Source organism: Amaranthus tricolor, chromosome 9 (genome assembly GCF_026212465.1).
Source record: "Amaranthus tricolor cultivar Red isolate AtriRed21 chromosome 9, ASM2621246v1, whole genome shotgun sequence".
Classification (NCBI taxonomy): domain Eukaryota; kingdom Viridiplantae; phylum Streptophyta; class Magnoliopsida; order Caryophyllales; family Amaranthaceae; genus Amaranthus; species Amaranthus tricolor.
In genome coordinates, this window is record NC_080055.1 from 9,669,878 (window position 1) to 9,688,606 (window position 18,729).

An 18,729-nucleotide genomic window follows, 5' to 3' on the forward strand; every position below is an offset into this window, starting at 1 on the left:
ATTGGTATCTATATCTTTTTCATCACAATTCTTTATCTCTTTACAAAATGGAAGAAGTCAAACTCAAAATTTGTCTATAAATTTGAATCGCTAACCTTAACTTAGAGTACTCCTCAACCTTTGTCATTTTAGCATTATTTTTTATTTTTGATAGTTCCTCTTATTTTACATTATTTTTATTTTGAAAATATGTACACTACTTTTTTAATCTCATTTGTACATACTTTTTTATAATTTGTTATATACTATTATCTCATTTGATCTAGTTAGATTCGTCTTAATTAATATATATATATATATATATTATTTTTTTATAATTTTTTTTGATGTGTATTAAAAAAATATTAAGATTAAAAAATTATTTGAAAACTATGATAAAGTAAATAAGAAGAAAAAAGAACCGAGCGAGTAATTGCCATTTTCTATCCAATACAAAAGTTAACTATTAAGACTTGGGACATTTGTGGATAATGGCAGTAATTATTTATTATTTAATGATAGACCTAGAGATCAAAACTAGCTTAGTTATGATTTTTATGTAGAATTATATTGTACTCCACAAGCTTTTCATACTATTATAAAATATTTTTATCTTTTATTTAAACCTTTACCACATTGAGAGTCCATTTTACTTGGCAAGAAAAGCAAAAATAAAGCAAGATTGGACCAATTGATGGTATCATTACCACTCTAAATCCAATTCCACAAGCCACAATAAACTCATTGATGTTTTTCCTCATGATCATGGACCCACCAACCCACCCACCCGTTTGGCACATGACATTAGAGGGCGGTGATGGTAATAAAATTAAGTAATAAAAAATTTGGTTATTTGGATGCCTTCAATGGTAATGGATGGTAATAAAATAAGGTAATGAAATTACCAAAAAGGGTCATTTTTATTACCATCATACAACCTGGTATTAAGCTGTAATGGTAATGAAGTATTACTGTGATAATAAAATAAGGTAATGTTGTTTTGAGCTGAAGAAAAAAAAATAATGAAGAAAAAAAAAGGTAATGTATGTAATTATCCAAAAAAATATTATTATTAAAAAAATAATCATTAGATAGAATAATTTAGATACAATAATGCTTTTAGATACAAATATACAATAATGAAACTAAGACTCATTACCATTTTTTATTACTAACAACCAAATGCAATCAATGGAATATTATCTTTCATTACCATTCTTTAGTCTTGCACACCAAACAAAAGAATCTTCATTACCAGTTCTCATATCCATTCCTTCATTACTATTGTCATTACAATATTTCATTCTCATTACTTCATTACCATCAACCAAATGGGCCATCAAGGTAAGAAATTTCTTACATGAAAAAGGGAGAAATTAATCTTTTAAGTAACAATTGAATTCCTATTAAGAAAGTACTAATAAATTAAAATTGATTTTGCTCATTTATATTATGTTACAGTTATTTACCCTAAGCTATTTCTAAATTATCGTTGCATTAATTCACTTGGTATTAAACTTTATTTGTCATTATTATTGACTTCAGACTCAAATTATTTACGAATTATTTTTCCATTATTGATTTAATTCATTCTTTAACTTTTATTATTATTTTCTTGGCTTAAGTTCTCACACTTAACTCATCTTATATATTTACAATTAAAACTTTAATAATTTTTTTTATTGGTTTCCATTCTCAATTAAATTTTTTTAACTAATTTGGTAAATTAGCTGATTAAGTGGCTAAATAAACTAAAAAAAAAATATTGGACTAACAACTTATTCAAACAACGAAAGCAATATGCTAAATCCTAAAACAGTGAGAAGTGGAGCATGTTTCCTAAACTTGTCTATTTTTAAATTATTGTTACATTAATTTACTTCATAGTAAAATGTTATTTCCTCCACCCCTCTCAATTTGTTTCACTTTTTACACTAGTTTGTCCTATTCATTTTTAGATCCTTTTTTTGGTAATAGTCTCACTTTCTTTCTGTTAATTTTATTCACAATCTTATTATCTCTCTTTATCTTAACTACTAATGTCTATCATCCACTTGTTTTTTGTCTTATTCTTCAACTTAATTACTCATTCCACTAAATTTCACCTTAAAAGTAAAAGATTCATTATCACGAGGACATATGGCGTGTTTTTTATGTGGCTTTATGCTGGATTTTCGCCTCTGGTTACTGTTGATCCGTAGCCTGAATAAAGGAGGACGTTGGGCGATAGGTTAGAGACAACTACTTCGGTAAAACTCGCTCACATCCAATGATTATGCAAAAAAAAAAAATTAAAAAAAAAACTGAATTTTGTTGCAATGTCCCTTACAGAGGGATGTGTTGTACTTCTTAGGCTTGGAGTTGGAAGTAGTAAAAAGCATGCAAAGGTTGCTAGGTCCTCGCCCTTAAGTGAGGCGCTATTTTCCCCATGTGTGGTGCTGAATGAGTAAGGACAGTTTACTTATAGTAGGTCATTATGCGGAAATGACGTGTCAAGTGACCCGAGTGTAGTGCCAAATGAGCAAGGAAATATAGAGTTTAAGCATAGGAGGTTCAGGAAAACTAAGGGTATTAGGTTAAGATTGGGATCTTGGAACATTGGGATCTCAAGTAAGGATAGAGGAACCAATTAAAAGGAACTTTCGAGATGATATCGATGATATGGTGCAAAACAATCATCAATGAGAAGCTCTATATTATCGAAAGTTATTTAAATGAGCATGTAGGGGTATATCGTAGTGGCCACAAAAGCATCCATGAAAGTTGTGATTAAGGAATTAGGAATGCGAAATAATAGTTCACTTCTGATTTTCACTCTCATGACATGATTTTGTTGTTGTTAACACATGTTTAAGAAGAGAGATAGCCACTAGCCACTTTGAAGAAAATAAAGCTAATGAATGTGGTTGTTCTAAATGTTATACCAATTGAGATATGAAGATGCCTAGGGACAATTAGAGTAACTTTGCTAAATGACCTATTCAACAAGATTTGGAGGGAAAACACGATGCCTATTAACTGGAAACGAAGTACTTTAATGCCTAATTTAAAGAATAAGAAAGATAACAAGAGGCAGAAATCATTGCAAGTGGATGCTTCAAATACCTTAGATCCATATTTCAGAGTATAGGGGACATCTGATAAAATGTGACCCATAGAATAAAGTGAGTGGAAAAATGGAGAATGGTTGCTAGGATATTATGTAATTGGTGTATGCCACTAAGCTAAAGGGTTAGTTTTATTTAGGGATGCAAACGGGGCGGGGCGGGCGGGTATTGGCGTTACCATCCCCATCCCCATCTGGTAAATCAATCCCCATCCCCATCCCCATCCCCATCCCCGCGGCGGGTATAATTTTTTTTCCCCGTCCCCGCCCCGATGGGTTTGTACCTAATACCATCCCTATCCCCATCCCCATCTGGGTATCCATCCCCGTCTAATACCCATTTTACCCGCCCCACCACCCGTCAAATCCCCGCTTAATACCCATCTGTGTCACATATTTATTTTCAAATCCCCATCTAATCATCACTTAATATCGCCTACCTCTACACAACTCGTAATGAATATAAACAAATTTTATTGAGAAAAAAGGATAAAAAATAGACAAAACATGATTATAAACCTTACTCTAAAAAACATGATCTTAGACCTTAAAAGAAATATAAAAACGGAGTTTTTAAAGTTTTTAAAAAAATTTGAAAATAATTCAAGGTTTTCAGAAATTTGAAAAATAATTTAGGGTATTCCAATTCTCAAAATTTCTACATTTCGTTAGGCGGGGCGGGGCGGGGCGGGTATCACCTAAAACCCATCCCCATCCCCATCCCCGCGGTGGGTATGAATTTTATACCCGTACCCGCCCCATGACCCATCAAACCGGGACCCATCCCCGCCCCGATGGGGGGGGGATGGGGCGGGTCTCCTATTAGACCCGCCCCACCTGCATCCCTAGTTTTATTGAATAACCATTATACCAACAATACTATACAAATCAAAATGTTGGACTTTTAGATAGGATCATCTTAGGAATATGAGGGTAGCTTAATGCAATGTTTTGATAGATAAGTTGGCATACTTTAAGGGATACAATAAGAAAATAAAGATACAAAAAAGGTTTTAGAAATTGTAAATATTGAGGAAAAGATGTAAGAGAATCTTTTGAGATGGTTAGAGCTTGTGCAAAGATGGAATATAAGTAATTGGTAAGGAGGATCAAAAGTTAGAACTCATGGGAACATAAAAAGTGGGTGAGGAAGAAGAAAATGACCTAGAGGGCCGGATTGGAAAGGGGTAGGAAGAATTCAGACTTACAGATTGAGATGAGGAAAATCGACACGAGTAGAGAAAACGAATCCATGTGAATGACCATTGTAAATGCGTGATATATTGATTTATGTAGCCGACACCAATCTTTTTGAATTAAGACTCTAAAATTGTTGTTTTTGTTGTTGGGATGGGGTGTTACTGGAAATTTTTTTACTATTATTTGCCAAACACTTGCATAATTTTTCTAATACAAGATAAGAAAGTGTGGAGTAATATTTCACTCTTACGGCTCGCTTGGACTGAGGATAAATGTTTGTGGGGTTAAAAAGTCAAACTAATAGAACAAAGATAATTAGAGATGCAAATAAAGTAATTGAAATAATTTTGAAATAGGTGGAATGAAAGTAAACTAAAAAAATGAATAAAAAAGAAGAATAATTTTTCTTATTTGGAGAAAAAGAATTTCTCCACCCGCCCCTAAGGTAAATTGACATCCAAAATAATAGAATTAATTTTTATTTTATCCATTCTTCTTTATTTCTAATCAATTTTTCCACCTCTCTAACAATCATATTCCTTTAATCATCTATTTAACTAACTTTGTTTTCAAATTTAATATTTTTTAGCCCTTAAATATTTACACTCAATCCAAGTGGATCCTTAATTGCATCATAAAATAATACTCTCTTATTTTCTTAGTAGTCTCATTTACTTTTGAGTTATTATTCACTTATTACTTTTAATTTGTATTTTATTCTTAATTTATAAATTAAAATATATTCAAGTAAGATTTTATTATAATGTAAAAATCATTAACATCAACTTTTCATTATTTTAAATTATGAAAAATTAATTATATATTAAAAATTAAAAATATTATCCGAATAAGTATGAAAAAGTAAATTGGAAAACAAATCTTTTGATTCTCTTTGGTCTCCATTCTGAAATTTCATTTGTAGAGTGGGACCCACATTTCACCTTTAAAATATTGTTTTATCTTGACAATGACAAAAGTCTTTAGAAAAAATAATGTCGTGACATATAAAATTTTGTTTGGAGTCTTGATTTATTATTAAATTATGGAACTGTTAGGATTTCCTTAGAAAAAGGACTTATCTTGCCATATCTATTTGGTTTCATATGTATATTTGAAATATCGACAATGCCGCGTTAATATTACTCCACTAATCATCCAAAGCAATTCTTAAACGAGTAGGACCAATTTTTTTATTATGATTTTTTTTTTTTTTTTTTTTTGCTATGTTGAGCTTTTTTTTAATTGATTTTCTTAATAAATTATATGGACTGTTTGACAAATGACAACTAACTAAAATTATTTTTGAAATTTGAAATTATAAGTTGGTTTGACCAACTGAAAATATTTATTGATAAATCAGTTGTTCAAACTAGGGATGGTCATGGGGCGGGTCTGGAGCGGGTCTGGCTAGACCCGGTCCCTATTTTTTTGGATCCAGAACCGGATCCGGACCCTAAGGGTCCAAAATTTTCAGACCCGGATCCGGACCCTACGGGTCTGACAGGGTCTAGGGTCCTTAATGGGTCTTATACAAAGCCTCTTTGATTTGTCAAAATTGAACCTTTTTCGAGTATTTTAAATCATGCTCATAATCATAGTCATAATCCGAACTGAATTTGATTACAACAACACATTTTACAACAGATAAAAATCAATCATCGACAATGAAAACCGACAAAATAAGAAAACCAATTCGAACTTCAAGTCATACTCTGCAACACAATTCCGGCGACGAAGATCATATAATATCATTTACAATCATTGACGAACACTGAAAAATGAAGATTATAAGAAAAACAGTAAAAAGGTGAAGATTTGAATAAGAATTATAATAAAAAATAGTAGACGAAATCACATGAAAACAATAGGAAAAAAACGAAATTGAAGAGAACAAATCAATATGAAATGGAAGAAAAAAACCTGTACCTCCTTCAATGTGATATAAAAAACCACAAAATACATTGAAATCACTACCAAATTAAAGAAAATTTAAAGAAAACCAAAGATATGGAGTACCTGGAGTCTCGATTGAACTGGAGAAGACGACCTCGCGATGGCAATGGCGATGGCGATGGAGATGGCAGGCGAATGGCAATGGAGGCGCAGAGATGTTAGAGGAGAAAGAGATATTAGGGATTTAGGGCTACTGCCTTACTGGAGAGGAAATAACGCGTTTTCAAGTTTAGTTTTCATTATATTAGAAATTGAAAATATAAAATTTAAAAGTTTAGGGTCCGGGTCCGGGTCCGGGTCTTCACCTTAGGATCCGGACCCGTCAAATTTTTTTAAGATTCAGACCCGGATTCAGATTCGACGGATCTAAAAAATTAAGACCCAGACCCTTAAAAAAGGGGCGGGTCCGGGGCGGGTCCAACAAGGTCCTGGACCCATGACCATCCCTAGTTCAAACTAACTACTTAAGTTAACTATTAGTGAGACGTGTCAAACAATATTGTGTCAAACAAGCTAAACAAATCAATTATGGGAAACAAGCAAAGGTTTTATTATGCTTTATTCTTCTAATTTTTTCTTATTTTAATAGTGTCAAATATTTATAGTTTGTTTGATTTTGAACTATATTATATTAAAGTAAAATGACTCACCATATCATGTACAATTTTTATTTATGTGATGTTACATGACATTTGCTACCGACGGTCAATTATAAATAACATTTTTGTTAATCTTATCACTAATAAGGATAGATTTGCGTACATTTAACCCCTAAAACCCCACTCTAAGTTATAGGTGTTCGGGTCGATTTCGGGTGATGTGTTTCGGATCAGGTTAAAATTAGATCTTGTGTCCACATTAATTTTTACATAATTTTAAATTCATTTTGAAGTCGGATAACTCGGGTTCAGTTATAAGGTCAGATAAATATCGAATTATTGAAACTCTACTCTAAATGGGGGTTATTTAATGGCATTGGGTGATAGAACATTATTGTAAAGTTTATCCTTATAAAAATTAAATTTTGGTATAGTTTAATAATGTTGATAAGAAGTACTGCCTTTTAAATTTTGCAATTACACAATCACACACATGTGTAAGTGGATCATGTTTTTGTTAATCTCCCATCAATATATTTTTATTTTTTTTTTGACCAAACTAGTTTTCAAAAAATCTTAGCATGATGGTTCCAAAATCTTTCTTAGTCAATATATTATCATGCCCAAGAATGTGTGCCTTTTTTAATTATATAGGCAATACTACCTCTTGCTATGAATTTGCAAAAATTTCTATTTCACTTTTGTTTCTTTTGCTTTCATTATTTTAGTAGAGTTAAAGCTTTATTGTTATTTGGTTTCACATTGTAATGACTAAAAATAGTTCATCAAATCATATTCACTTCTTATTTATCATATTCACTTCTTATTTATGTGAAATTACATATAACATTTGCTATTAAAAGTTAATTGGAAATAATTTTTTTGTTTGTTTTATCATTAACAAGGTCAAAATTGTGTACATCTGACCCTCTCAAACATCATCTTAAATGGGAGTCACTTAATAACATTTACGGCCTGTTTGGTTGATGGTAATGAAGTAATGGGAATGAAATGTTGTAATGACAATAGTAATGAAGGAATGGATATGAGAATTGGTAATGAAGATTCTTTTGTTTGGTGTGCAAGACTAAAGAATGATAATGGAAGATAATATTCCATTGATTGCATTTGGTTGTTAGTAATAAAAAATGGTAATGACTCTTAGTTTCATTTTTGTATATTTATATCTAAAAGCATTATTGTATCTAAATTATTCTATCTAATGGTTCTTTTTTTAATAATAATATTTTTTTGGATAATTACATACATTACTTTTTTTTTCTTCAGCTCGAAACAACATTACCTTATTTTATTACCACAGTAATACTTCATTACCATTACAGCCTAATACCAGGTTGTTTGATGGTAATAAAAATGGCCCTTTTTGGTAATTTCATTATCTTATTTTATTACCATCCATTACCATTGAAGGCATCCAAACGACCAAATTTTTTATTACTTAATTTTATTACCATTATCGCCCTCTAATACCATGTACCAAACGGGCCGTTAAGGTAATAGAATGTTGTCGTTGCCTTTGTAACATGTCTATTTAAATAATATTCTCGCCATTTTCTTTAATTCTTATTCACAAATTTTCTCTTATTTTTAATCTTTGTCTCATTTAAAACCTTATCCACACAATTTTAGAAGTATTTTTCTACCACAAGTGGTACTTCATGCTCTAGCTAACATCATCAATTTAATACTACTCCCATGTTGTATTATGATGACATAAAATGTACTACAACCTAGCAATTTGCATACACTATCAAAAACCCAGGTAGCAAAACACAAAAACATTCCCCCTTGTTCTCTGACAACAACAGACAAGTTTTCCTTTTTTTTTTAGATCGCTTTACACCTATTTATATAGTATAATTTTAGTAAATGAATACCCATAATTTCAAAAAATATTGAAGGAAATGACTTTTTGGAGTTTATAAGGGTACTATGATTTTATCTTGTTTTAATTGGAGAGTAACTATATATTATATTTTTTTTAAATAATGTTTTAGTTCGACTTCTATCCAATTCTCTTATTCTTCCGGTCAATTCTATGATATAAAAAGTTATTGGAAATTTTATGTGGTATCTTTGAGTTTTTGACTTTTTCACATAATAGACAAAAAATTTATTGTTATTTGGTTTTACGTTATAATCACAAAAAATTTATTAATTTTAAGTTATAAATGTATGCTACCTTCTTGTGTATTATGTAATCTCTATTTTTTATATTTAAAAATTGTTTGAAATATTTATAATTTTCCGTTTTACACCAAAATGTGAGGTATATTATGTGAGCAGTGAGCGTAATATTTCGATATCCTTGTCTCATCTGCTCTTTCAAATGAATTTAGGACTGATCATAAGATTGAGAGGTTAGGAGCGAAATATTTAATTATGAATCCCTAATTATTAATTATATCATTATATGTCTCTAACTCTACTATTAGATATTAAAATGTCATTTTTTAAATTCTTTTAGATGGATTCAGAGCACAAGCCCCTCTTTCCCTTTTATAAGGCCAACCCTGAATAAGCTATGAAAGGAGAATAATTTGCTCAACCTCTACCAATGAAAACATCATGTTTTCCATCTGATTTGGTTTTGATTGGTTTTGTTTTGATTTGCTTTTTGTTTGGATCGATTTTGGTTGATTATGATCAATGATAAAAAACGATACAGTTTTTCCGTCCAGAAAAATCTTACGGCTCTGATACTATGTAGAAAATCATAATACGGAATTTGGTTGGGCTTTAATCTGGTTAATACTGGATTTGTATTGATTAATAATGAGAAGTAACACCTTTATTTATACAAGAGACTAGGACTAAAATAAGGAAATAAAATATTAACCTAAACCTAAATAAACAAAATAATCTTAATATCCTAAATATTAAAAAAGATCTTAACTTTCTAAAACATAATATTCTAAAATAATATCGTTATTTTATTCTGCATTCTATTTTCCTAGATAGTGATAGTGATTAAGGAAGTAAGGTATATTTGGAGTGTTTCAATTAGTTTGCCACATTTATCCTTTATACTTCTTTTGTTTTATTATGCTTAATGTATTTCACTTTTTATATAATTTAATATTTTATTTTGATAATTTATATATTGCTTTATGCATAAATAAAAATCATAAAAACTTAATATTATGAATGTATGAGAATATATGATTGAAAGAAAATCTCACTTGACTATATTTATCCTTACACATTCGCCGGAATATATAAAATAAAACTTAAATGATAAATAGTGTCAATAACTATAATAGAGCGAGTATCTTAGAAGGGAAGAAATAATTTAGTATTTGATTAATTCTTAGACAAATTAAAACAATAAAAATAATAAAATCATTGAAAATTCATTAGAACGAAGAGATTATTTGCAATTGCAAGCTAATTTAATAAAGGCGCCGTTTTAAGATAAGTGGTTGTCGGAAAGTAGGCTTTGACCCACAAATGTGTACCCAATACCCACAAAATGATCCACACAAGTCGGGAAAATAGTGAATTATTACACCCTAATATTGTCACATTTTTTTAGTTCGTTATTTTATTTCGTAGTAATTCCTTTTAAGGAAAAGTTTATGTCCCATACTTTTATTTTTAACTACAATTTTCAATTCTTCTTTTATATTATCTGCATAATTTAAATGATATAATTTTTTACGTAAGATGGTATTATCGTGAGACGTTCTTTATACATGGGCTGAATAATTCAATTAATACTATTATTAGCACATTAGTTCTTTGTTTTGAGGTCATCTTATCGAGAGACGATTTCTCACTAGACTAACTCTTCAATTGTTATTTTTTACTTTTTATGCAAAATATCGTTGTTGTAATTTATTAGGGAGGGAGGAGTGGTTTCCTAATTTTCCTCAAAATGTGGCACTTAGTATAATTGTATATCATAAATTCTACCAACTTTGGTGTAAAGTTAGTCCATTAGGCCGCAGAACTATAATCTTCTACTACTATTTTAGAATACTAATACTTAATTAGTAGTGTTAATTACAACATGTCAATAAGCACTATCTTTAATAACTTTTGCTTAACACTACTTTTTCTTATTCCTCTTCACGTTCATGCCTTTTTGGTTTTATTTTATATTTTTTTAAGTTCTCATTTGGATTTTTTAAGGAAAATTTTGTCAAATTTTACTTTATGGATGATTAAAAAAATAATGGGTTTTCTTTTTGGGGTTTACAGACATTAGTTATAGGGCATGCTTAGATTGAGTGTAAATATTTAAAAGAAAAATAAAGTTAAACTAATGAAATAAAAGGAAATAGAGATGCATTTGAAATAGTTGAGATAGTTGTAAAGAAGGTAAAATGAGTATGAAATAAAAATAATAAAAGAAAAAGAAGATAATTTCCCTTATTATGAAGGTAATATATTCCCTCACCCTCCACTAGAATAAATATTTACCCTATAAAATTGAAAGCTCGCTCCATTTTTCATCACTTTGCAACCATTCTTCCACCTCTACAACAATTCAATTTCACTAATTTCTCATTTATCAATTTTATTTTCTTACCTTAACTTTTTTCACCCCTTAAATATTTACACCAAATCTAAGCATGCCCATAGTGAAGAATTTGAAGGTAAATATATACTCCTTATATTTCCTATTAATGTTTATATAAGTAATATTCACAGAAATTAAAAAAGTTAGATCTTTTACATAATAAATACTTTATTACAACGATATACAAGTATTAAAATGAAATTATTGAAAAATATGTGAGGATAATAAGCATTAATAAAATATCAAAATGAGGATAAACAGGGTTAATTATGTCTAAAATTTATGATATAAATGGAAAAATTTTTTATAATAACAATTAACAACAAATATAACGATCTAAAATAACAAATAGGAACATGATCTAGTAACTAGGAGTGTAAGCAATTAGCTAATCCAACTTATACACTTCTACTCTATGGAGTAATAATGCTCCCCATACAAGTATGAGATAAATGATAATACTTTTGGAGTTTAGATTTTTATCAACTCTTTTATGAATTAAAGAGTATTGATCCAAGAGTGATGATAACAATCTCAAATAAATTATAGGAGTATATTAATAGTTCGAAATAAATAAATTATTACTGACAACTTTTGACGTATAAGTATGTTAGTTGTTTAGTTATTCTGAATTTTTTACAAAATAAAAATCGAATTTGAGTAGTTTTTTGTACTTCAGACTGCAAAAATGTACTATCAGTTGCAACAATTAACGATACAGATCACACCATAATACGGACATGGTAACGAAAGTGGTGCAGTTATTGTAGCGTCCATTGCATCAACATAAACAATGAGACATCCCTTAAAATGGCCAAAACTGCAATTTTTTCGCACATTTACAACGTATCATATATACTACTAGTAAAAGTTGGTGTATAAGATGAATAAAATCACCGAAAAGTTGGTATATTGTTGCTCTAAGAGTCTCAAGTTATTGTCAAGCACAGAAAACAAAAAAATTTTCTACTGTACTTTTCTGTGTAGGTGAATTTTCAAATCACAAGAAAACTAATAAAAATGTTAAACAAGTCTTACAGAGAAAAAGAACCCAGCTTTTTCAAAGGCTTTTGTTTCTCCTTTCATTTCAATATACAATATGATATGCCATTCCTTTTGCTTTGGCATAATATCATAAGGAATTGTCATCATACTAACCACTCTCTTCTCCCTTCTTTCTCTTTCTTCTCCACGCTCAAGGCCCCTCATACAATCACGCTACCAATTAACATAATAGTCCCTCCACATCAATATAAATGTCTCATTTACTTGGGTACGGATATTAAGAGTTGTGTGGGGTCCATTAAAAAGGTGGTAGTTGAGTAATTAGTAAAGGGTATTAGTGAAGGGTAAGTAGTAAAGGGTAGTTGGGTAGGTAAGGTATATGGGGTATATTCGTAATTACTTGTGTGAACTAAGAATATTTAGGTAAAAAAAGATTGATAAAAATAGAAATGTGACAATTGATATGGTTTTGCCAAATAAGGAAATGTGACAATTATATTGGTGTGGAGGGAGTATTATTCTTCGTGTAACAGACGACCCCTGAAACTGATCTATTCATTTATATAATCGATATAATTGACTAAAAGTCTTAAACTGATCTATTGGTTTATACAGCCGAACTAAATGTGTTCATTCAGATCATTAGATTGATTTCAAGTCAGGTCTTTCGGGTCTATTTAAAATTGGGTGTTGTGTTCATATTATTTTTTTACATATTTTTAATTTCATTTTAAAGTCGGATCAAGTAGATTTAGATTATAAGGTCGGATAAATATCGATTGATCGGGTCGATAAGTGGAACCCAATTGACTTTTTCATTGTCTGTTGTTTATGACCAAATTTCCTACTCATTCTTCAACTTCAACTTCACTCTTTCTTCCTTACTTTCCCTTCTAAGAACACTCCCTTAGAAAAAGAACCTTTGTTCTTTCAACATGAATACATCTTCATTTCATTTTCATACCCAAACCCATCATATAATCTTTCTTATATGCATGACATTTTTCTTACAATCTTCTTATTGTTCATCATCATCATCTTCTTCCCCTATAACAGATGCAGAATCTTTACTATCATTCAAGAAAATGATTGATAGTGATCCAACCAAAGTGTTAGAAAACTGGGAAATGACCAAAAATTCTCCTCTTTGTTCATGGCAAGGTGTAAACTGTTCATCTAATGGCCGTGTAGCTCAAATAGACCTAAATTGGCGTTTTCTTAGAGGAAATATCACTTTTGAACCCTTTAATTCTTTAGATATGTTAGTTTCCTTAGATTTATCAGGAAATTCTTTTGATATAAACTCATCTTCCCTTCTTAATCTTCCCCTTTCTATTGAACAAATTCACCTTTCTTCTTCTGGGATTCAAGGTGTTCTTCCTATGAACTTCATCAACTCATACCCAAATCTAAATTATGTTGATCTTTCTAGTAATAATCTAACTGGGTTTTTGTCAAAAGATTTTCTAAGTTCAAATAATAATCATAAACTTCAGTTTCTTGATTTGTCTGCTAATAGAATTTATGGGTCACTTCTATTTTTAGAAGTTGCTGCTAATTTTTGTTCTGGTCTTCAAAGTTTGAATCTTTCTATTAATCAGTTTAGTGGGAAGATTTCTCCTTATGTGGGTAGTTTAGTTAGTATACAAATATTAGACCTTTCTCATAACTATCTTGCAGGTTCTATACCTGGGGAAATATGGCAGTCTTGTGGGTCCCTTACTGAACTTCATTTGGCTTATAACAATTTGTCTGGTGTGATTCCGGAAGAATCTTTATCATCCTGTAAATGGCTGCAGATTCTAGACCTTTCTAATAATAATCTTTCTGGGCCTTTCCCAGGACAGGCCTTACAGGGTCTGCAGTCTCTTGAAATGTTGTTGATGAGCAATAATGTGATTACAGGTCCCTTTCCGGGATCTGTATCGACGTGTGCAAAGTTAGCAGTCGTTGATTTCAGCTCGAATAGGCTGTCGGGAGCGATTCCCCCTGACTTGTGCTCAGGGGAATCGCTCCTCGAGGAGCTCAGGCTGCCTGATAACCTTATAACAGGGAGAATTCCTCCTGAGTTGGGGGAGTGTTCGAGTTTGAAAACGGTCGATTTTAGTTTGAACTATCTGAATGGGACTATTCCTGGTGAGATTGGGAAGTTGGGGAATCTTGAGCAGTTTTTTGTTTGGTATAATGGGTTGCAAGGTGAAATACCTCCAGAACTTGGGCAATGTAGTAAGTTAAAGGATCTAATACTGAACAATAATCGATTAACCGGAGAGATACCGAAAGAATTGTTCAATGTAAGTAATTTAGAGTGGATTTCCCTGACTTCAAATCAACTTACAGGACAAATCCCAAAAGAGTTTGGACAGTTGCAAAGGCTGGCTGTATTGCAGCTTGGGAATAACCTTTTTAATGGGGAAATTCCAAGGGAATTGGGAAGTTGTAGGACATTAGTATGGCTTGATTTGAACAGTAATAATCTAAGTGGTGAAATCCCAGGAAGGCTAGGAAGACAGCAAGGGAATCCCAAGTTGTATGGGATTTTATCAGGAAATACACTGGTATTTGTTAGAAATGTAGGGAATACTTGTAAAGGGGTGGGGGGTTTGCTAGAGTTTGCTGGGATTCGATCGGAGAGGCTGAATCAAGTACCAGCATTGAAGAACTGTGACTTTACTAGAATGTACTCGGGACCGATCCTAAGTTTGTTTACACAGTATCAAACATTGGAGTATCTTGATCTATCTTATAATGAACTTCATGGGAAAATCCCAGATGAATTTGGTGATATGGTAGCATTGCAAGTACTAGAGATATCCCACAATCAATTATCTGGTGAAATCCCAGCAACACTTGGGCGATTGAAGAATTTGGGTGTTTTTGATGCCTCATACAATAGGCTTCAAGGAAATATCCCTGATTCGTTTTCGAATCTTTCGTTTTTGGTGCAGATTGATCTGTCAAATAACCAATTGACAGGACAGATTCCGCAAAGAGGACAGCTGAGTACGCTGCCGGCCACACAGTACGCTAACAATCCGGGTCTTTGTGGGGTGCCGTTGCCTGAATGTAGAGACGAAAGCGCAGGGAGCAGTGGGGTGGGAGACAGTGCAGGGAACGAGAAAAGATCAGGTCGATCACCGTTCACGAACAGCATTGTGCTAGGCGTGTTGATCTCTGCTGCAATCGTGTGTGTTTTGATGGGTTGGGGTGTTGCAATGCGGTCAAAAAGACGAGAGAAAGAAGATGCGAAGATGCTGCACAGTCTGCAAGCAGGGGACGCAGCAACGACATGGAAGATCGACAAAGAGAGAGAACCGTTGAGCATAAATGTAGCTACTTTTCAGAGGCAGCTAAGAAAGCTGAAGTTCTCACAACTGATAGAGGCGACAAATGGGTTTTCTGCAGCAAGTATGATCGGATGTGGAGGATTCGGAGAAGTGTTTAAGGCGACATTGAAGGATGGATCAAGTGTTGCGATAAAGAAGTTAATAAGGCTTAGTTATCAAGGAGATAGGGAATTCATGGCGGAGATGGAAACCTTAGGAAAGATCAAACATAAGAATCTAGTCCCTCTGTTGGGATACTGTAAGGTAGGAGAGGAAAGGCTACTTGTTTACGAGTTCATGGAGTATGGTAGTTTAGAAGACATGCTACATGGTAGAGCAAAAGGGAAAGATCGGAGAATATTGACATGGGAAGAACGAAAGAAGATTGGTCGAGGAGCAGCCAAGGGTCTTTGTTTCCTTCACCATAATTGCATTCCTCATATCATACATCGCGATATGAAATCTAGCAATGTTTTGTTAGACCATGAGATGGAGGCTAGAGTGTCCGATTTTGGGATGGCACGACTCATTAGTGCCCTCGATACTCACTTGAGTGTTAGCTCACTTGCGGGTACTCCAGGGTATGTTCCACCCGAGTACTATCAGAGTTTTCGGTGCACTGCAAAGGGTGATGTCTACTCATTTGGTGTTGTGTTGTTAGAACTCCTCACTGGGAAAAGGCCAACCGATAAGGATGATTTCGGAGACACTAACTTAGTCGGCTGGGTCAAGATGAAGGTTCGACAAGGAAAAGGAATGGAAGTTATTGATTCCGACTTACTTATTGACACTCAAAAAACCGACGAAGCTGAAGCCGAGCAAGTCAAAGAGATGGTTCGATACTTAGACATCACTATGCAGTGTGTCGACGATTTCCCTTCCAAAAGGCCCAATATGCTGCAGGTTGTCGCCATGTTACGCGAGCTCGTGCCTGGATCATCCAGCTCCAGCCATAGTACCTAATCCAATCGAATCGAGTCGCCTTTTTTTGCTCAGATCATTCTGCTCTTGGACTGCAACCAAGAAAGATTGTTCACTTTTTTTTCTTGTATTAAAGCTTCAAGATTATATTTTCTCACTTTTGTCTGATCATTAGAAATTATCAAGTTTAGTAAAAATGTCAAACTTTGAATATTAGATAAAAAAAATGTGTCATAACAGTGTGTAAATGGTGCAAAATCTGACTATGTAAATACTCTTATATATGTAAAATCACCATTTGATTGATTATTTTTTGCTCTCCCCTTCCAAGGGGAAATAGGACACCTGGTTTGAAATTGAGGAAATATTAGTTATTTTATACTTCATCCTTTATAATGTGCCTTACATTTGACCAAAATAAAACTGTAAGAGCTTTTTGGTTGAAGTGTAACAAACAAATTGAAACTAGTGGAGCATTTTAATTGTCAGATTATCATATAATTGATTCTAATTTTGTTATACTTCATGATTTTTGTTTGTTATCTACGTAAAAAAGTGAAGATATACTGTTTTTCCACATGATCCTTAACCTTGAATGTGATTAGACATATGTCCAATAATTATATTGTATTGACGAATTAAATTTGTACGCTCAAGTTTTTAACTCTAGTCACTAAATATTGGCGAATTATATGGATTAGTAATTTCGTGAATTTTTTATGCAATATGAATCAGTGTATGACTTTAATTTCTTTTTGAAAGTTATAAAGTGCTATTTTAAAAGAAAATATTTTATTATTATTATTTTTTACCGGTGGTTTGATAAAAGATAAAAAAAAGAACTTTAGTTAAAAGAATAAACTTTTATTATATGGTCTAAAAACATTTCTTATTCCTTTTTAAGCATTCTATTATTTATTCATCTACTCTCCTTTTTATTACCTTTTTATTTCTCTCGTATATATTTTCCATCAAATTAAACAAGAAGAACTAATGACACCTTCCATTATCCATTAAAAATTTAGAGTTTTTTTAATTGGCATTAATTAAAATAGAAACTTAAACTTCCTAAAAATAAGAATTTGAACTGTCTTAAAATTTCTAAAAATATATATTTAAACTATTCTTGTAGATTTCTAAAAATATAATAAAATTAATAATATCATAACAATTTCAAGTAATCAAAACATTTACTTTTTATAGTTTTGCTTTTGAGATTGAAATTAGTTGAAATAAACTTTAAAGAAAATTTGATAAGATAGCATAGTAGAAGTGAAACACAATAGTTGAAACTTGAAAATGAAAAGGCTTGGAGAAGCAAAGGGTCAAATTGAATCTTTAAAGAGAGGTTAAAGTTGATCTAAAAAATCATTAAGGTGGCCCACTTTATTATATCTCTCTCTAATTTAATCATTTTGATTCTTGACAGCTTAACATCTTCACCGAGCCATACTTCTTTTTACATGCCCTAATTATTGGTCAAGTATGTGCTTTATACTAATCATCTATGTATTCACCTCCCTCTTTACTAGGGATGACAAAATGGATTTGCCTATGACGTTTTTATATTTATATCCACGATAAAGTATTCTGACAGACTATCTCTTAAAAAGAAGACCTAAACAGAAAAAGTTCATATTTTTATTTACTTTTAAATTTGTAATAATTAAATTATTTAGCCTATATATCTAAGGTGTCTTTTGGAGAGACTGTTTCTCACTATTTCAACAATTTGTGCATATCCATTGGCATGGATGCGGAGTAAAATTTTACCCACGTGTCCCTATTCCTTAGTCTAAAAGTTATGACTATATTTATTTAACAACAAAGTTTGTTAGTCAAAGTGAAATAGTTTTTTTTCACTTGCATCATAGGCGAAGCTAAAATTTTAAATTAGGGGTGCAAAAAGGTCGAAATACTAACAAATTATTTATTATATAAAAGCAAGTCAAACTATAAAAATTTTAAAATTATGTTGACCGAAATAAATTTAAATCACAATAAAAAATTATATTCAACAATTGAAGTTGAAACTTCCATATAATTATCTCTTTTGAAAATAAAAGTGTTGTTGATTTTATATATTCGTCTAGT

General features: G+C 31.6%; 1 protein-coding gene across 1 annotated transcript; it reads left to right on the forward strand.

The window, feature by feature from the left end:
- Nucleotides 1–13,253: 13,253 nt before the first annotated feature.
- Nucleotides 13,254–16,977, forward strand: LOC130824154 (serine/threonine-protein kinase BRI1-like 2). The gene has a single exon (XM_057689043.1). It carries the CDS (start codon nucleotides 13,324–13,326, stop codon nucleotides 16,675–16,677), a length of 3,354 nt encoding a protein of 1,117 aa, XP_057545026.1. The 5' UTR covers nucleotides 13,254–13,323; the 3' UTR covers nucleotides 16,678–16,977.
- Nucleotides 16,978–18,729: the final 1,752 nt, after the last annotated feature.

Bases quoted from the DNA above. Each gene is read 5' to 3' on its own strand.
- LOC130824154 (XM_057689043.1), top strand. From the start codon at position 13,324: ATGAATACATCTTCATTTCATTTTCATACCCAAACCCATCATATAATC.